Source organism: Copadichromis virginalis, linkage group LG4 (assembly GCF_057382275.1).
Source record: "Copadichromis virginalis isolate Kocher_CV1m ecotype Utaka linkage group LG4, C_Virginalis_male_GT1.1, whole genome shotgun sequence".
In the NCBI taxonomy this organism is placed as follows: Eukaryota; Metazoa; Chordata; class Actinopteri; order Cichliformes; family Cichlidae; genus Copadichromis; species Copadichromis virginalis.
This window is the reverse complement of record NC_140621.1, coordinates 7,545,239-7,566,789: the sequence shown is the minus strand read 5'-3', so window position 1 is coordinate 7,566,789 and position 21,551 is coordinate 7,545,239. Positions and strand designations below refer to the sequence as shown.

Below are 21,551 nucleotides of genomic sequence, written 5' to 3'. Positions count from 1 at the left end.
CTATCTAGCCGGGAGGCAGAAATGAATCCAAGTAACTCAGCCAAGGAATTCGGACTAAAGATGGAAATGACAAGGAAACCTTGTTGATCTTCATTAAGTCCCTGGTTTGTAAATGAAATGCAATCATTAGGCTGCTTTCTGCACTGAAACAGGCTTTGCAGTGAAGATGGACTTTTTACGTACCAACAAACCTAACTGCATCTTATTGTACATTTTAAATTATCTACTGTTAGGCGCTATGTGGCATCAACTTTAACTTAATGCAACAAATAAAGTTTTGTTTCTCCTTATTGCCCATTTTCTGTGGATGCCCGTCGGAATGGAGCTGTTCGCCATTACACATGTCAGAGCTCAGTGTCTCTGCTTTGGCTCAAATCCTCCACCGTGAGTCAGAGCTTCTAATGTGGTGAGCAAAATAAGATGCAGACATGGGAGGACCTTCCTCTCTATTTCCCCATCCATGTTTATATTCACACGTGTCTGCTATTAAGCTGGGTGCATTTCGTGTGCCCTCTTGTAATGGAAAGTCAGACACTATGAGATGTTCCATTTTTTTGTCGTTGCCATTGCCAGTAGGTGTGTGTGTGTGTGTGTCTGTGTGTGTGTGTGTGTGTGTGTGTGTGTGTGTGTGTGTGTGTGTGTGTGTGAGAGAGAGAGAGAGAGAGAGAGACAGTGTACTAGGCTTGCTGCGTTGTTTTGGTGTGATACATTTGCAGCATTGCAAACAATGAACTGCAAGACTGTTTTACAGATTTTAGTGTTATTAATATTATTAATATTTTTATTACAAATTACAAAACAATAGGGTTGGTATTGGAACTGATGGATGTGCCCCTCGAATCGTTTTACAATTAAGGCCGGGCCCCTTTGCAGCATGGTCCTCTCTCTCCTTCAGTAGTCTCGTTCCCCGCTTGGCCATCAGCAGCAGTGTAAACCTTAGCTTAACCAAATTAGAGCTTCTCCGCCGGCCTCCCATCACATAATAACGACAGCAGCAACAAAAGGCGGCGCTTTTCAAGATGTGTATTCCTGCTCTCCGCAGCCCTGTCAAAAACAATATCTCGCCTCATTTCTGTAGACAGAAAAGGGGGTGGATTGTGGCACCAACCCCCAATACCCCCCCCCCCCCCCCCCCACACACACACACACACATGTATTTAGATGACGATGCAGCATTGAAATAGTGCTTGAAATATTTTATCTTATTTTATCTCAGCCATGTGTCCACAGCTAAGTATGTTTGGTATGACAAGATAGTTCCAGCTCAGACTCATCTGAAATAATTGAAATGTTTGAAACGGTCCTGAGAAATGATATTGCGCCCTGTCTGACATCCATTCAAGCTGCTGCTGTTATCCACGTTTAACTTCTCTGAGACCGAACTGTGTTCACTCGGTCCGGTATTTATGTAGCCTTATGTTCTGTAATACAAATGTGGAAAGAAATTAATATTAGGCATTAATGTGTTACTGAGGCGTGCCTTCTATTGAAAGACCACAAATAACTGACGCTGAAATTAATGTTTACACCGAAGCCCGCTGCAGGGCAATTGTAATACTGGCAGCTCGTTTTAGCAGAGAATAAAAGAGGCAGCTAAAATGCTATTGGAATAAAAAATAAGCATTTGTTCACGGTTTGCTTTCCACTCTATAATTACAATGGTCAGAAAAGTAAAGACAATATTTGATCATATTATGTTAACTATTAACTGTCTTTTTTGTCCAATTAACCAAATGTGAAATACCTATGCACGGAGAGTCCGCAACTGTACAAAAGATGTTCAACAGATGTTCAAAGCTAACGTTATCATATTACAGTACATGTTTCAATATCACTGGTGTTGTCGATCGCGGTTTTTGTGATACGCGTATTATTTCTCATTAAGAGCAGTTTGTCGAAGTACCTTCCTTTTCATCCTTTATCGGTGCATTGCTTGTTTTCTTGTGTTGCTCTTACGTCCTACGTTTCTGTTAACATTCACTGTGATTGAAGCATCCTTTTATTGCACATGTTCATAGACAAGGTACAATCCTACGCATCTTAAAGAGAAGCAAAAGCAAGTAGGCACAAGACACAAGACCTCACACAAGGCATCTGCCCACTCATTGCTGAGACTGGCAGCCATATTGACTGCTTCACTGTTCTTTTTCCCTAGCAGGAAATATTTTCAGTCCTGGGAGCGACCAATCTGAAAAGAGTGAATCATTCTTTTAAAAATTGTATTTAAAATATTTAGTTCAGTTTTAACGCCCTCTCTATTTACACACAAGCTAGAGATATAGTAGCCACATATTAACGCAATAAAATGACATGTAACCTTTGTGCGGCACATACATCCGTATAGAGACAGTGCGATTTTGTGAAATTATACATATGTATGTTACATAGCAAAATGTTTTTGTTGTGACCACATTTAAAAAAATAATCATAAAGTGTATTTAAAATACTCTGTTCATGCAAATGAAATCCAAATGAAGAAGCAGCACTGACGAACTGAACAGTCCTCAAAATGTGTCCCACTTCTAGCAGAAGACTGGTGCCTAAAGTTAAACTGATTTCTTTTTTAATTTTTTAATTGTATTTTCCAATACATCGTGCTCAATAGTCGCTTGCAGAAAATCTCAGTTTAATTGCCTGCTAGCGGGTAAAGCGAAAAACAAGGGAAAAAAACGAAACGAAAATGGAAATGGAAAGACAGAGAAGAGTAGGGTTTCCTCGAAAACAGTCAAAACATAAATCCGAGGACTACTCGGCCTCATAAATCTGCAGCTGATGGACGTTAACGAGGGAGAGATTTAGCGTGGGAAAAATAATGTTTACAAAAACCGGTTACATTCTTTTAAAGGACCCCTAACATGAAAGATTTATTACAGTACAGACACACAATTAACCAATGTAAGCACGACGATATCTCATTATTATTATTATTATTATTATTATTATTATTATTATTATTATTATTATTATTATTATTATTATTAATAATAATAATAATAATAATAATAAACCGAAAGTCCCATATCTCTTACTGGCCGGAGTTAACCACTCTCACGCTCCGCGCGCCAGGTACTTCCAGAGCTCTTTCTTGCGCGGAGACGATTACCCGTTTGAAAATAAATCAGTAAGAATCCTTCTGCTAATTTATAAACGTCTGCGTGAAGGTAGTGATTCGAAGCTTGTGAAAAATGAGACGCTGAAACCGTATCCAAAACCCGAGAGCTCCATTTTTTTCTCTCCCTTCATCACCCATTTGAACCGGGCCGGAGAGCCAGCACAAGCGCGATAAGACAGCCCGAGCTGCTGAGGCGGAAATGTTTCCACCAGGAGTGGAGGGAGAGAGCAGGCGCGAACTGATTTCCTTTCTCCGTTCTCTTTCTTCTATCATAACAGAAAACTAAAAATACCGGCTTTACTTTTGTGTAATTGAACTTGTCTCTCATGTACTCATTCGCGCGCTCTCTCTCTTTATCTCTCATTGTGTGTGTAGAGGGCATGTTTACAAGCGTGGGCAGATGACACACGTACCTTTTACAAGCGCGAATTTGTGTCTGTGGTGGTGGTGGTGGTGGTGGGGGGGGGGGGGACGACAAACGCATCTGTTTGTATCGGCGCAAGTAAAGATAAACAGGACTTAAAATCCACACGTGCAAAGTAGATTAGAATACTGTTGCTATAACGCTTCATATCTAGTCACCGTTTGTATATCACATCAACATCATAGATTTGAACACATATATATCTCTTGGTTGCGTGGTTGTATGCAACTTTTGAACCTTAACATTAATAATGAATACATCGGAGATCTTAAAGTAATTGCGCATAGGCTAAAATCGCCCACTAATTGTGTAAAACCAAGCGAGGTGGAAATGGCTCCCCTCTGTGAACGCGCAGGTCAAATCACAGCGGAATTTCTGCTCTCTCGGCCTCCTTCTCCCTCTTCTTCTCCTCTGATCGCGCTCAGTTTGACGCCATGTAATAACCAACATCTGGCCTTTGCGCAGGCAGTATGAACAGGCAGGTTACGGTGAACCTCGCTAACCCTTCTGGTGCACCTTAACCACACTCCCTTATTGGACAGGAACAAAACCAGAACTCCCTTTTCTCCCTCCCAGATTCCCCAGGTTGTCTAGGTTGTCAGACTGCAAACTGCTTCAGGAACAGTTCACAGTGTCAAGCCGTCTGTCCAGAAAAGCAGGGACCGCCGAGAGAAGAGACTATATTCCAGCGGTAACCAAAGAAGCAGTTACGACGCGCCTGAAGATACGTGTTTTAGGCTTAAACGTAGATTGCTTTGGTCTGCAGAGGTTTTAGCTCACCAAGGTTACTCATTGCTAGTAGTAGCAATAATAATAATAATAATAATAATAATAATAATAATAATAATAATAATAATAATAATGGTGAATTTGGTTAGCTTGCACCAAAGAGAGCGAGGGAAGATGAAGACGAAGATAGAGAATGGAAAAGGAGGACTGCGTGACCCTCTTTTTAGTTAAACGAAAGAGAAGGGAAGAAAGGGGAAGGAGCAGCGAAAAGCAGCCCAGGGAATACAGCGTCACCCTCAATCCAGGAAAGCTCTATCCGTTTTTATTCTGAAGTCCAGCTCAGAAAGAGGCCCACCGGAGCTCAGCAGTCTCCCAAACATTAGTGGGGTGGACAGTGTCAACTCGGACGACAAAACAGACAAACGTAAGCCCTGGATGTGGCTCTGACCAGGAACGTACCAGCCCGCTACAAGGGGAGTTTTACAGCAAAAGGCGGAGGGGGTGAGCGCGTGCATGCGGTGTGTCGTTTAGGATAAAGTCGCACCGCGAGCCCCAGACCAAGCGGGTTCCGTCAGCGTGCTTGCTGTAGGTAGGCTTGACTGCTGGAGATTTATAGCAGAGCCGCTCCAGATTTATGTCTTTTCCCAAACCGGTCATGCAAACGATTGGCGTCTCCTTTACGCCGTGTCACAGAAGCGCCATAATGAGCTCACCAGTGCTATAATAACAGGTAACGGTGCAGTTTAAACGTCGGCTTTAATTGGCATAAATAACGTTTTAGTGCCATTTTGGACTCCAACCTCTAGGAGCGACTGCTTGTATTTAAGTACAATTAATTAAAAGAAAATACGCCCAAGCCTTTCGGAGAGGATTCAGTGGTCATCCTAACTGTAGCTAGTGTGTCCGTCCGTGTCCAAAACAGACTGAAACCAGGAAAAAACCGAACACCAGGAGGATATCCATCTGGAAAGACACGCCAAGAGCGCAGGTAAGGTCTGTCGGGCTGCTTCTTGCTCAGTGTCCCCGTGCTTATTCCCGAGGCGTCCCCATTCCACACACTCCACCGCTCGACATGTCATTAATTATCTGTTGTGTGACCGCGGTCTCTCTCAAACTCTCACAGGCATCCATAGGGTGAAACCGCGTGCAAGCTCTATTGCTAGCCAACACTTTTTCTGTGCGCGCGTGCGTGTAGGCAGCTGAAGACAGATGCATCCGAATTGGTAACAGAAAATAGGACGAACTCTGTCTCTTACTTTCTCAACCTCCCTGCTCACTCGCCCCACATTTGGAAAGCAGTATGCCTGCTAGACTAAGTGAGGTGTTAGTATGTGCATGTTAGCGTGCGTGCGTGGGACAGAGAGAATGAGTCTCGGCGATTAGGGGCATGGCTGCTATGTATAAAGAAGGAAGATGCATGCTAGCCACGACGAAATTTGGGATAGTGTGACGATTGCTTACTCAAAAAATCAACCCCCATCTCACCCTTTGGCCCCACAAAAATATTAGCTCCAACCAATTTTAAACGAAATGGTTATCAATAGACGTCGAATTACAAATGCAACTATTGTAAAATAACTACAAACAGAAATCATTTGGTCTAATGCGTTGCCTTTCTCCTCCTTACACCAAGACGTGGGTCCATTTATTGAGTGATCACAAGGATATGAAAACACCATAAGCAAAACTGGATCACAATCAAATTATACAATGGCTGAGGTGAGAAATTAAGGTCCATAAAAAAGTGCATTAAATATAGATTTACCATACAACCATCAGTTCTTGAGCCCCTTAACACATTTATTGCGAAAGAACAAGATTTCAGAGTCAAAACTGTGACTTTATTCATTTATGTAGTCTCCATATTGTTTATGAACTGCAGATATAATAACTGCACTCATCCAAGGAAAACAGCCCACTAGTATACTATGCTATCATTATTATTATTATTATTATTATTATTATTATTATTATTATTATTATTATTATTATTATTATTATTATTAAAGAGAAACACTTAAAGGTTTGGTAACTATAAGAAGAGCTATTCCTGAGAGCTCACATCCACCAGTCTGGAAAGGCAAAAGCAAAAGTGCTGTCTTCTGTTGTTTCTAAGAAAGCAGTTATTTCAAAAATCCTAGCTTGTTTGTTCTTGTGTATTTTTACATCTAATGTCAACTGATATATATGATTTTAATCAAGTTTAAAAAACGGCCATATTCTAAAATGCTGAACATATCAAATACTCCCACCCTGTATCATCCAGGCTAAATCTGAGTTGCTTATGCCATCTCGTGTAACAGTGGTTAGATCCTCTGGACTTACCTTGAAGTATTTTGCTAAGTATAGAGGTATATAGATTTAAAAGTTATGAAAACCCACAGCAAGTCTAGCACAGCTGTGATTTAATCGATTTCCTCGTGTATCACTGACAAAGTATGGGCAGAATACCAATCATAGTAAAATAGTAGGGGCAAGAACAACTAACACTGTTGCTGTGTATAAAGCCTGACAGGTCTGGCTGAGATCCATAAAGCTGCTTTCTCCCGCTGTAACACACTACTGTCTGCTGCTAGGCCAAGTGGCCCGATTATATTACAGTCACTGGCTTCTTTTTCTGAAACTTGCATCATAAGAGGACCATGTTGTCAGGAAATGGATGCAGGCCTTTTATAGTGGTGCAGGTTGTTCAACATTCAGTGTAATGAGGCCTCAGAGCTATATAATAACAACTTAGGAAAATCCATTTTGAAAGCCCTGCCAAACCACAAATTACTATAGACACATATCACTGAATGCTTCTGTCCCTAGATGGACTAACTCTCAAATGCAGAAAATGATTGTTTTTGACCAACAGGCAGCCACAATGGCTGCATGTCCAGAAAGCCTACATACCAACAATGACAAATTCTACAAAAAACATGGTCAAACGAGACCTTACGTTTATTCTCCTCTGATCCATAATAATACACCAAATCTAATGGAACTCTACAAGTGGCAGCATTCTATTCTGCATTAATAAATAATCTATGTCAAAGTGAGTTAAATATTGATGCGGTACAAAACTCTGTGATGTCATTATTTTTGGTCTTCAGCATATGATCCAGAAAGAACCGACTGTGTAATCCCACTACCACCATTATCCCCACCCACCACCCACCCATCACTATTTATGGTGGGTCTTGTATGTCTTGTATACATACATACCTGCATGTCACTACCTGTAACAGGTTTCCGCAGTGCACAATACTGACCAATATAATCACCATCTATGCGTCTGTCTTAGATGTGAATAAAGAAATATTAAAAATAAAATATAACCAGGTTCCACCTATTAGACATATGAATCAAAATGAAAGCGTTACAAATTACAGACTGACTCAAATTTTAGGTCACTTTTGAAATCTATTACATTTGAATGTAATATTTACAGATAAACAATTTCATTTTAATATGCAGTATTTATATTATATGGTGTTTGATTATGAATTTAGATAAAAGTCAGGAAGTCTACACATCTAAAAGTAATGCTTAATTACAATGTAAGAAGTGGAGTTTAATATGCTCAGTAGCCCGCACCACTATTAGTAATGTATGTCCTTTCCTTCCCCATGAGTAACATTTACAGTGTAATTGCTTTATAACTGCCAGGTTTTATTCCCTCGTACCTACAGTCTACATACTGTTAAGAGCAATTTGATATTTATAGGTATACGTGAAATCTTACATTTAAAAAAAAATATTTGGAAAATCTTGGAAATTTTTGAGACATTGCTGACTGTATCATTAACTGCCAGCTTTTTCCTATCGCGATGAGCTTTTGTTCAATATTACACATTTAGGTAAAAAGGTAATTAGCTAACCATTGACTTTGTGAATACTACCTGCCACTCCCCCACCCCCAACAGACACACACACACTTGCATGGGAGGTCACATCCATCCCTGTTCAACCTATGCCTGACAGGCTTGGTGAGCTTGGCACTTTTCATGGCCCAGGAGCAGAAAGAACAATTCGACCCCCACATCATACCTTCTGGTAAACCCCAAGAACCCCCCTTCCCCTTCTTTCCTTCTCCTAGTGTCAGGGCTTTCTTTTAGTTTGAGGTCAAAGATTAGCATCTCTGATAAAGATTAACTCCGTGTCAAAGGAAGGCGTTGATGGTATGAGTTTCTGATTTAGGACTCTTAGTGAAATGGGGTTAGTTCTTTGGGAAGTTGTGCGACCCTGCCTGGAGCAGTAAAGGAGAGTAACACTGGGCTAAAATGATATACAAGTAGCTAAGTGTAGAAAAGAAAAAAATCATACAATGAAAGGGTATAAGGGATGTAAGAACTTGTTAAGCTCAGCTCTTGTTGTTGGATATGTTTGTGCATAATCCCTGTTTGAATTTGAGGGGCCATGAAGCAGAAAGCAGCTTCAGCAGAAGCACGTGGTTTACATAGAGTTCAAACAGGTCTTTTGTACACAGGACGAGTTAATGCCTCAGTTATGTGTCTACAGCAACAGACATTAAGTAGGTTTATTCAGATTTCACAATCCTGAATGACAAGAAAGTATTCACTAGGTGAATAGCATACCAGCAAAGATGTGAACTAATATTTTTTAGTTCACATAAAAAACACTTTTTACAAATTTGGCTGTACACACCTATGGAGGTTTAGCGTTTTCTCACAGAGTGGCTTGTGGTTGTAAACCTTACTAATAAAACAACAACACCAAAGATATGAATTAGTAATTTTCCACATGGCACAGTTACACAAACATGCTCCTTGGCTGAGATGTTTAAAAAAAATGCTTGTTCATGCACTTGAATTGTTTGAATTTGATTAATTTAACTTTCCAGGCATTTTGTTTTTGCATTAAATTTAGAATGGAATATGGGAAACAAACCAAAAGTCCTTTCACCCCCTCTGAGACCCACTCCTTAGTTAAACAAACTGGAAGCAGATGAACATGTAAGACTTCTCTCTCTCTCTCTCTCTCTGTTTCTTTCCCTGGTGCATATCTGCCCTCTGAAAAATGGTGTTGAAAGTGGTATGTCATCTGCAAGAGGGGAGGAGATGAAATGTGTTGCAGTGCTAGGTTTGTTGTTGTGTCTGTGATGTCGGTATCAATGCTGCATGGCTGTTCGAGCTCATTACACTTGAAGAAACTCTGCAAATAGACTTGATGAAAAAGTCTTTTTTGGACACAAAGAGTATGGACATTGACTGATCTCTGAGGAAGGTGGTGGTGATGGCAGTGGGTGTCCTTATGGACATGGAAGTATCCCAGAGTGTAACAGGTATTCCATCTGTTCTAGAGAAAGGTGCGTGTCATTGTGATAAAACGTATTTTTATTCAACAAAGCATGTGTGAAATTTAAAAACTGACTAATTTTGGGTTTATTGTGGAAATAATGTTTTGAACTTTGAATCTTTTAGAGTAAAATGAGCAAACATGGAAGAAAATCAGATATAAATTAATTCCGACAAACAGTAAATCATTATGTGACATCAGAATGCCAAAATTCTGATGTTAATATTTTCATCTTAGAAAGCATGAACTAGCAGCTTCTCTTCTGTGACTCCATTTGCTATCTAAATAAAATGCTAACCACTGTGATCATTTGAAAAGAATGCAAGTGGCCGGAAGCCCGCTGAAGTTGCACATGATGTCAAATCCAGAAAGTGGATGCACACGGGGGATGTGCTCAGCAGATCTGCTTAAACAAGCCTTAAACAAGCTATCTATAGCTTGTTTAAGGTAAGGTCAGATTGTTTTAAAGTTCTTAGGTACCTCGTCATGGAAAGCTCCACAAAAGAGTTACCGGCAGAGTTATCTGACATCATAGACAGAGATTATTTAAAACCTCACAGCTGACACCAAACACTGACAAAGAAAAAAAAAATCATTGCGATGTGGTTAAATAGATAAATATCAAGCTAGTTTGAATAATTATAGAAACAGGTGGGTTGCAGGCATATTATCAATGACATTCTAACTAAAATAAATTTGCCAGTGCCAGTATGGAAATACTGTTTAAATAACTGCTGCTGACTGAAGACCTATACTTTAAAAGTCTACTGACTTATTGAGTCTGCCTCGACTGCTCATGCTTGCAACTTAAAATAAAGCTGAGTGCTAAAGGTTATCAGAGTCTGAGTCAGTGTTCAAAGCAGAAACTGGAATTCTAGTTGTGACCAGTTGGTTGATCATTGCAGAGCTTATCCATTGCTGCTCCAGGGTCAAAGGTCACTTTTAGAAAGCTGTTATCCAATATGTCACTGTATGAGTGCTTCAGCGAGAGCTTTCAGCTTTTCCTGTTAGGCACAGGATTGAAAAAATATAGCAAGGTGTGATGTGTTTCAGTTGTGTTTGAATCATGTCCGAGGTCAGAGGAAAACAAGCACTAAGGAAATTGCAGCAGAAAAAGAAAAAGATTTTTTATGTCCAACTAATCTCACTAAACGTGTATCTCTAAAGACTCAGTGTGTGCATATGTTTTCTGAAAAAAAACTCTGTGTGTGTGTGTGTGTGTGTGTGTGTGTGTGTGTGTGCGTAAGATTGGGGGAGTGGGGTGGGGGGGGGGGGGGGGGGGGGCAAGACTGGTCTGGTGATTTCACCGCCAGACCCGGCAGAGATAAGAAGAGAAAGCCGAAAAGCACGAAACTTTTTGCACACCGCGAAACTTTGAAGCCTAGCAGTGAGCAGCATCAGGTCCCATAAACCCTCTCAGCCTTAAAAAAAAAAATACATCTTCGTAAAAAGTAGTAGACCTGTTAGCTGTAGGATGCAATGGAGTCTCAGAAAAACAAATGCCTTCGTTATCCTAATCCTTGAATGTTTACAGCCAACTATATGCTGCAGTATTGCTGTATTTATTAAAAAGAGAAAGAGAAAATCACACACTTGTTTCATTTCGCGCTCCTCCTTTCCTTTCCCTCTCTATGTCTCCATCTCCCTAGAGTCTAAAACCTGCTGTTCACATCCACTTCACATTCTGATAAATTATGGGCCAACAGCCTTTGTTGCACACCTTTTTCTGCTGCTTCTTTGTCGCTCCTTTTAAACTTTTACAGAGAAAAGCTTCCATCCATATTGTGGTATTTTGAGTCCTGGTTGCAGCCAGAACTCCCCTTCTCTCCCCCAGCCTGCTCTTCCTCTAAGAAAAAAAAAACGCTCATCAGCTGTTCTGGGGGCTCTAGGGGCTCTGGAGGCGGCCTCCTGTCTTTGTCTCGGCGTACAGGCTAGCTGGCTAAGCTAGTCGGCCCTTGCATCACTTTCTGGGCAACTTTAGACTAGTCCACTCCTGCCTGCTCTGCGGCTGCAAAAATCAGACCGTAACCGGCGGGGCTGAGGGGGAAGGGGGGCACACTGAGGAGACCCAGACTGAAGGAGCTGCAATGGGTATGCACAGTAGCCAGAGCGGTGCGTGAGTTCTTGGATGGAAACGATAAATAACTTTATAGCAGCAGGAGCGGTAGTAGCCTGGTGGTAGTAGTAGTAGTGATGTAGACTTGTGCGGGGAGGTCGGGGGATCCTTTGCGTTTGATTTATGTGTTTGGGTGAAGTTGTCAGGAGCAGAAGCAGAAGGAGAACGGCTCTGAGATTTTATTGCAGCACTTTAATAATAATAGCCAACAACATGGAATACACTTTTCATCCTGTGATCCACTTATATAATTATACGGTTCCGCTTTACGCAGTGTTTACGGCCCCGCGCAGCAGCAGATGGATATGTGTTTATCTGTGGACAGAGCTAGATGTGATCTCTTGCTGTGGGTCCTCAGCCCGGCAGTAAGACTGTCCACAGGACTGTCCAGGATGAGTGTTTTCTCACTCAGTGATGCTTGAGTTATTTATGGGCCGCGTGGATCAAACAGCTGTTTGCCTTATGGGGCCTGTTCTCATTTTGGTTCGCTCCTCTTTCTCTCTGTCTCTTTCTGTTTTTTTTCTCCCCCCTATTTTTTGCTTCTCTTAAGTCCCCGTTTGGTGCTTAACAGAATTTATGACTTTGGAAAGTTGTTTTATTGTGTGGGTTTTTTTCGGATGTGTTCATTATTTATGAAGTTTATTTAACTTTTGAAGTTTTTAAACGAGACCCTGCATTAAATTCTAATGATCATTTTTAATAGCAAGAATCAGAATTTTGATGCAATCGGGGCATGCCTTTCGATTTCGATTGCAGTTTTTAGATTTCATATATATATATATATATATATATATATATATATATATATATATATATATATATATATATATTTGTGTTAATCCGCGTGTGTGCTAACTGGAGCATTATTTCTGATGGGTAATTATGATTTACGCATACAGTTTAGCTATTTATGTATTTATTTATTGCACAAATCCTTCTAACCTAAACAAAGTCTATGTTTATATATTCTAGGCCATTGCTACAAATGAACAATTTCTAATGCATTCTATATATTCCATAACTCTATTCCCTACATAACTCATTTTGGTACGCTGACGGGATAAGCAAGATTATTATTGAATATGAAATCATGCGTGTTTTTGTTTGTTTGTTGTATTTATTTATTTTATTATTTTGAGGGAAAGAAGACAAATGTGTAATTGTGGTAACCAGACTCAATAACATCTCACACCCTCTAGCACAAAGGTCACTTTTAGAAAGGTGTTAGGCACAGCATTGCCTCGTTCTTTGTTGTTGTTGGTTTTTTGTTTTGTTTTTTGTTTTTGTTTTTGTTTGTTTCTTTCTTTTTTTTTCTTTTTTTGTGTGTGAATTATTTAGGGTTTGAAGTCAAGCGGTTGCTGCTGACCCAACCATTCGATTCGAGTACAAGAGGTGACCCGCCTCTGTATCTGATTTTACCGAGATGTGTTTGATTGCATATGTCTTCTTTCTCTTTCCTACCCTTTTCCCATCCCCTCCGCATGCCCCTTTTCCCGCAATATACGTCAGTTCTTAGGAGCTTTCTGGAAGCCGTTTTCCTCCATTAAAACTTCAGGGGAAAATAGGAAATATTCCGGTAAGTTCGGACTTTTTTTGGCATTATTTGTCATGATGCAGCCTGCATTAGAACGAAGTCTGAAGTTTGTGCATGGGTGCTGTGTACACGCTAATAGAATTATAAGATGAGAAGACAGTGACGATTTTGCAACGTGGAAGGTGCATGACGGGTAGTTTTTCCTTTATTTTTAGACAATTAGGACGCTGCATATGTTGAAAAAAACAATATCCTGTGCATATTATATTGATGTGTAGAATGTATACTATTTCTACAGGAACTGATTTGTCTATTCGTAGTAGAAGTATTCTCTCTATAATTTAATTTATATCGTTTAAGCATAAATGCAGTTACATATATATGGAAAATATTTATGAAGTTGAAAGTGATTGTAATGTTGAAATTCTACGGGTGTGCGCGCGTGTACGTGTGTGAGTGATGTAATATCGTGTAATGACACGTGCTTATGTAATATAATCCTGAGGTGTGAAAGGAAGTGTATGATGGCCGCGGGTTATAGGCAGAAGCATGGAGGGTCAGTTCATCATTTGATAGACAGTTATTAAAACTGCATGTTGTAACTGCGGTAATGGCATTAATGCTACCACTGTTCATAGCCTATTAATACAGCTATATTTACATAACACAGCAATTAAAGTGACAGCGGCTGAATTAAATAGTTCACAGTTGGAGTCCTGTAAAAATCATTCTGCACTTGTGCACGATATTTTAACATTGGCATTTCTCAAATCGTTTGAAAAACAGAATCAAAGGGAATTCCTGTGTCATCCTCAGTGGCCTACATATCTATAGTCCCAAAGGAGAAAGAAAGTGGAAAAAGGAAAGAAGATTTCCATGGCGCAGGAAGGCACCGCGTTTTAGTTGTGAAACCCAATATCCGTGACTCAATCCGAAACATGCAGAGTCGATGCGCGTCTTCCATCCGAGAAAAACAGCCGTCCTCCACAAGCACTGGCGTGCTTTTGCAAGTCAGTGCATAGGTGTAATCCGTTCTGCTTATTTCTCCACATGCACGTCTCTCCCACACATGGAAAAAAAAAAGAAAGACAAAAAAGTAGCTGATTAGCTTTTTGGTTAATGTGTAATGAGGTTGGTTAGCAGATCCTTCAGTCCACACAAAGGCTGGTTTAAAGGAAAAGTTGCAGATGGACACATTTCAGGCTCCCACCTTCCACCTACACCGAGCTCATCCTCTCATTTCTGCTGCCCACAGCGAATGCTATCTGTTTTAAAGTCGGGCTGTTTACACACACACACACACTGCTGGGTGCTAGAGAACTCATAAATCTTACGTAGCCATAAACGACAGGAGTAGCGTCCTGAATAATAAAAATAGAGGGAGCGGGGGAGAGTTAGAGAAGAGAATGTGTGTGTGTGTGTGTGTGTGTGTGTGTGTGTGTGTGTGTGTGTGTGTGTGTGTGTGTGTGTGTGTGTTGGGGGTGGGGGGTGAGGGGGCGTAATGACAACATCATAGGACACCCCTCATATTTTCATTTCCATTTAGGTCTCTCTCTTTCACCCCTCTCTTTCTCTCAGGTTTTTTTTCACTGTTGGTTATTATTTTTAAGCCCACTTCAGTTTTCTTTCTTTAAGTGTTGTTGCACTGCTGCTTCATCTTCCACCTCGGTGCTTTCAAGTCAAAACGCAAGACTCTTTAAATGCTTTCTTTAAAACCCTGTTAGTGAAGCTTTAAAACCAAATTGATCACATACAATCTTTTTTTGCTATAATGTTAGCGTAATGTGCACCTTCTATGTTAGTCTTGTCCCTCTCACTCTGTCCTCCGTTACATACGTCTTAAGTGACGTTTATGCGGCGAGGCAGCAGCAGAAATATTGAAAAGAAATTCTGAAAAAATCTTGAAAACTATTTATGATGAAGGAAATTTACATTTAAATGAATGCTAATATTTTATCCATACTTTAAAAGAGTCGGATTGATGTAAACAAAAACACATAGCAAAGTCATCCTGCCGAAAGAGAAAACTACAGGAGCTTAGCCCAGGAGCTTAAGCATTTTCCCCACAAACTTTGCATTTGTCGATGATATGTCCCAAGCAGTATTTTCAGATGAGGTCAGCAATTTTAATAAACCTTTTACTGTGAGCGACTGTCTTGTTTTATATGTTGACCTCACCACGTGATTTTTTTTTTTGCTTGTTGCCTCCTATAGACTTTAAAGTACACAGATGCTCTCTACAATTTCAAAAATAAATAATTAAAGCTAAATGTAATACCAGGTTAACTTTATAGACCATAAAATATAATTTATGATTAATAATGATACACATCGTTAGTGACACTGTTTGGACATTTACTAGTTAACCTGGGCCTGGTTAGAGAATGCCCACGTGGCCTATAGTAGCATATAGACAGCCTTTAAGTGGGATTTTTAAAACATCTAAAAAATACTTCTATACAAACCTCTAAAATATAGGTTTATTGAGAGTATTGCCTCAATACCCTCAAAAAAGTTCAATTTATTAAAATATAAACTTTTAGGTTATATATAACCAATATAACAGGAAGTGAAAAGCACAAAAAAGTCAAAGACTTTATTAGAGTTAAAGTTATGGTGACACGTGGAAAAAACAATCTACATGTGTCTAGCCTGCTTGCATGGCTAGATCCAGCTCAATTAGCATAATTCTTGAGTGACGTTGACTTTTTGATGAGGGAATCATCTCGTCCAGCCGTCAATCTGGTTACTCCGTTTGTTACAGGGCCTGTGAGAGTCTCTGATACTGGGGCATATTTTCACCATCATAACGAGAATATCCAGGCTACTACCACAACCACAAAGAAGACTGTAGGCTGTAAACTGGTGCTGCTGCTAGCCGTGTGCAAGGCACACACCTATAGCCTACCTAAGACCGAAGCAAGGAGCACAGATCCGGGGCAGACGGGAATAATACCAGGGGAAAATGAGCCTCGGGGAGACTTAGAGAAGAAGAGCCGTAAGGAAATAAAAAACAAGAATAGAAAACTACCTAAAATAAGAGGAAGTGACATTTTGTGGCGGACATACTCCTCTGTGGCTGTGTGAATGACTGGCCGGCCGTGTGAAGGACAGTGGCTAAAAGAGAAAGAAATTTGAGGCCATTGTTATCAGCCAGAAGCGGTGCAGGCAGCGCTGGCGCTGGGGTGGAGGGTGGGTGGGGTGGGGGGGATGGGGGGAGGCGGGGGGTAGCAGGCATGCTCCCCGGTAAGCTCGTTCAGCTCATGCCCTAACTAGCCTGCCTGTAGCCTGCACCGAGCCCGTCTGTTAATTCTTCCCGCACACTGAGCCCCCGCCGATAGTCTTGGATCCCTCCGACTCTCTCATCCGCCAGTCGTTCATGCCACAAGGTGTCCTGTTCGCGCAGCCCGGTCTGCCGCTGCTGGGGCTTCAGGAGGTGTTGTTGAGGTGGTGGTCGCGAGCAGCCGTGCTAGTCTCGAGACAGCACCGGAGGAGTAGCGGGGTTTGCGGAGAGGAGAGAGGAGAGGAGGAGGAGGAGGAGGAAGAAGAAGAGGAGAGCAAAACGGACGACCAAACGAGCGGATTTGTTATTTAATTATCTGTTATTGTTGATTACCAACTGAACGCGTGCGAGGACTAATCTATGATGCGGTGCTGTTGGGTCCGTGCCGGACTGGACTGGGATCACCGGTGCTAAGGCAGGTAAGGAACATCATCGGCGGGCAAGCAGGCCAGCCGGTCATGCGCGAGCTCAAACAACAAGCCAGAAATACATAGTGTGTTTGCTCGCTGTGCAGTTTGTGGACGCGGAGTGGCTGGCTCAGTGATTTATGGCCTGTATGACTTCAATCCCGGTTCAAGAAGAGTTCACAATGCTTTAAACTGCCGTAGCTACCCGCCACAAGCAACCCCCCTTTTTCTTTCGACCGTCCATCTCTGTCCTTTTCTGTTCAGCTTTTTCCGTCCTCATCTCTTCCACTACGCTTTCCACGCCTCTTCCTCACTTAAATTATATTTAGGAGCGATGGCCGGCTGTTTTTCTGTAATGGGTGATGCACTTTTCTCGTTCAATTTTTGTCCCTCCACAGGCTCCTGTTTTATTATCATTTGGGTATATGGGATGCATTGTAATTATTCCTAAAATATTTTGATGGTGTAATTTTAATCACACATGAATATTTAGCGCCTTTAGCGATTTCAGTCTAAAATGAGACCGTGAACATAGCAACAATAGCTCAGATATGGCCAATTCTTTATTGTTTGTCGTTTAGAGTCTGTATAATTGGCCTCTCTCTCTCTCTCTCTCTCTCTCTCTCTCTCTCTCTCTCTCTCTCTCTCTCTCTCTCTCTGTTAATGGGATAAAGAATACGTGGATTGTCCAAGTTAATGCATTCTCTCTGTCTCACTGTCTACATAGCTCTTCATGGCAGACGCCATTTGTAATTTTATATCCCAGGATAAAACACAGACACTGGACACCAAGGCCGACCCGCCTCCTCTCTACCCCCCCCCCCCCCCCCCACACACACACACACACACCACTTCTCTTCCCTCTCCCCCTCTCTATCTCCCTCTCTGTGTTGTTTTTGTTTGGGTGGCTGTTTCTCTGTCAGTGTAAGTGGATTATTCAGGCAGGCGTCTAGCAAAGTTGGTGATTGTATTAAGCTGTAGCACTACAAGCCAGGGGCAGAGACATTACGTGTCCCGTTTAATGGCGAAACAGCGATATGATTTAATAACATATTCCTCCTACACTCACTGCCATGCCCCCCCACTCCCCCCCACCCGCCTCCATCTTTCTCCCTCTGTCGTTGGGACTATTCCTTAGAGTAAATAATTAGGATTCCAGGTTGTCTACTAGAAAGATAAATGGGTGACATGTGTGACGTGCTGAGAGCCGGAGAAAGGCTGGACTATTTGATTTTGAGAAAAAATGGGAACACATTTTAAAATAGTTGAAAAGTGAATTATATTATTTTAGCACAATTTTACCAATCTATAAAGTTATTGGTGACTGAACTGCGACAGATATCAATAAAACAAATTTGATGGTTTTTGTTGTTATCACGCTGATAGCATTACTATCTCCAATTCCTTCTTCTAGTATCTTAAGTTATGTTGGCGATATATCATTCAGGCCTGTTCTTTATATATACCGTGTGCAGAACCATCAGTAGGCTATATGAAGTAGACTTCGATACACACAATCCTATTTTCGGTGCAGCTTTCATGAAGCTCGGGCCTGGTATCTGTCATTCTAATGTATCGTCTTACCTTCGCACGTGCTTTAGCAAATTCTTTTCTTTTTGTTTTGTTTTTTTTTTAACCTTATTTTTTTCTATACATTTCTCCTAAACGAGATCCACTATAGCAGGACTAATACAAAAATATCTTCGACATTAGAGCGAAATAAAAGAGATGGCTAATAATAGTGAGCCGTTGTTGCAATATGGAGCCGGGAGCCAGGCTAAAATACTGGTAGGGTTAACTTGGAAAGCCCCAGTAGGCCTAGTTTTAGATGTAGCTAGTGCTAGCGCTGCTCAGCTTGTGTGTAATGGAAGAGCTGCTTCATCTCCTCTTTTCTGCGTCAGACAGTTTATCTCCACAGAAGCAACGAATGCCAGGTGTTCTCTCGTGTCTGTCAAGCCGGCCTTTTACGGCCACAGGCCCACACCAGCGGTGAGCGCAAGATACAGTGTGTGGAGGCTAACCCTGCTGTTTTTCCTTTCCTTTTTTCTCTCTTTCTCTCTTTTTAACTAAAGGCGCCGTGATTGAGCATTCTGACAGCTTAACCCTCATGGGTTGTTGACTAGTGAAATTTCTGCCGGGAGCCTCCTTTCTTTCTTGTCTTGTCTTTTTTTTTTTTTTTTTTGCAAAAAACAATATAAATCGTATATTGTTGAGCGCAATTACATTTTATAATATGTTTCCATTTACTGTTTACCTCACGATAAATCAATCAATAAATCAGTAAATACATAAAACATTACTTGTATACTGAGATCCGAGTTCTAACCTATACTTCACCTTTTAAATACTTTTCGTCATCAGTAATATTTGTTACTTTTTTCTCCGTTTAAGATAGATAGATAGATAGATAGATAGATAGATAGATAGATAGATAGATAGATAGATAGATAGATAGATAGATAGATAGATAGATAGATTCTTTTTTATGGGGGAAAAAACCCTGGTGAAACAAAAATCCTTTCCGCTTGGATTCCTGTGAGTGAAGACAAGTGAGGTAACAGCAGAGAGAACACAGTAAATCACAGGCGGAAAGTAGAGGTTGACAGAAATAGACTACCTACATCAGTCACAAAGGAAAATAGATATGGGCCGTGTCCACTGCCGCCATTACACATAAAATGTCGTTTTCAGCCCGAATAACAGCACACTTTTGATGGTAATTCTTTATTAGGAAAACTTCAAAAATAACGAATATCTCTGGAATGTATGGAAGAAGAACCAACATATCTTAAAATTTTATGATGATGGATTTTAATTTATTCTGTTTAAAAACAAATCTAAGTAAATTGCGTAATTTTCGTTGCATAAAAACAGAAAATAATTGGTTAAAATCATAAAAAAAAATAAAAGCCATTAATCTACAACTACAGATTAATGGCTGTTATTGATAATAACAAACAGTTATTAATAAAAAATAAAAACTGCAGTTAATTACAATTTAAACAGAAATTGCAACATTAAATAACTGACCCACCCAGCAGTGTGTGTGTGTGTGTGTGTGTGTGTGTGTGTGTGTGTGTGTGTGTGTGTGTGTGTGCATTTGTACAAGAAAGGCTGTGCAATGAGATCAGAAGAGCGTCTGCAGGCTGTGCACTGGCCTCCAAAGGGAGGGGGATGGGGGCTGTGGAAAGAAAAGCAGTGGTTTCTATTCACGTCATGGTGCCTTTCATTCAAGGAAGATGGATTTATCTTTCTCATTTCTTTCTTTCTGTCTCTTCCTAACCTTTTAGGTCAGGTTGCAGGGGACCGTTGGAGAGACACCGTCACGTGACCCCCGGTACCAAATGGTCTTCCGGCAGTGGCTCTCAATAAGGACCGGAGCACAAGAAGACGCCGCCACTTCTCACAGAGATGCAGAAAACAACATACTACGACAACTCCTCAACACTTTTTGGTGGCTACTCATCCTACCCAGTGCAGGGGGCAGCAGTGGGAGCAGGAGCAGCCGCCAATGGCTTCGGGGGCTATGATGCCCCGGTCCCAGCGTCTCACCACCAGCCGATCTTCCAGTCGGCTACCCATCTGGATGTGGATTCATACCAGCGCTCTGCCTGCTCTTTACAGTCACTGGGCAGTAATGGTGGCCACCAGCAGCAGCAGCTAGCCAAGACCAAGGAGTTGAATGGCAGCTGCATGCGGCCCAGTCTGCCACCTGAGCACCACCCTGGCTCCCAAGTGTCCCCTCCACTTCCCCCCAACCCCAGCAACGGTAATACTGGGGCTCAGCAGCCAGGTGGCAGTACTGGGTCCTCCTCACTCTCTAAATCAGGCACCAATAAGTCATCTACTTCTTCCTCCTCTACATCATCTTCCACATCGTCTTCATCCTCTTCACTGCCGCCCAACCCAACCCTGGCCAAGCAGATTTTTCCCTGGATGAAAGAGTGTCGTCAGACGACTAAGCAGAAAAACTGTTCACCCAGCAACAACTCTGGCAATGGTGTGTTCCAATACACCTGTCTCTGTCGGTCTTTCTGTCTTTGCTTTGATTTCCCCCATGGAGCACCACAGTTACAGCACAGCCTACCTCTTTGTATCTCTCATTATTGCTTTCCCTGGCTCCCCCAGTCCTTCCTTTCCTCTTTCATTTTCCTTCCTCATTAGCATCTTTGTTCCTATTATCCCACATCCCTCTTTCCTCACCTCTCTTATCAACATCCTCTTTCCAGCATCAGATCCCCAGAGAATTTACAAGGTTTCTTAGGCTTTTATGGCAAGCCAGGTTCCCACAGGCACTAGCTGAGACAGGGACTAGTAGCCGCCTGTTCTGTTCTCTCTCTGTATCTGGTGACTGAGTTTATTGTAGTTCTAGTTAATTTTGGTAGTTAATAGTGTAGCTGGTAAGTGGAGTTTACTAAAGCCATTGATCTCTGAGTATTTTCAGTGACCAGTTCACTAACAGAATGGTTACGTAAGCTCCAGCTTTAGTTTGTTTCCATTAGTAAAAGACGCTAAAGGTCTAATGTAAAACTGTCTGGCCAATATTGAAAACTAAAAGAAGTGTTCAGTAAAATACATGAAAAGGGAGGAAAACCCATTTACTTCTATTAGCAGCAGAAAATCCATGTTCTGTGATGTGTCAAAA

General features: G+C 41.3%; 1 protein-coding gene across 3 annotated transcripts in view; it reads left to right on the top strand.

The window, feature by feature from the left end:
• hoxb3a (homeobox B3a) overlaps window positions 1-21,551 on the top strand; it is a 57,500-nt gene that overhangs the window by 22,785 nt on the left and 13,164 nt on the right. For 2 of the 3 annotated variants that reach the window (XM_085453347.1, XM_085453345.1), the window contains exon 1: window positions 19,886-20,906. In XM_085453347.1, the coding sequence (XP_085309473.1) occupies window positions 20,318-20,906 (589 nt within the window). In that variant the 5' untranslated portion in view covers window positions 19,886-20,317. Of the gene's footprint in view, window positions 1-19,885; window positions 20,907-21,551 lie in introns of those variants that run through there. The other variant, XM_085453348.1, reaches the window with a different exon arrangement.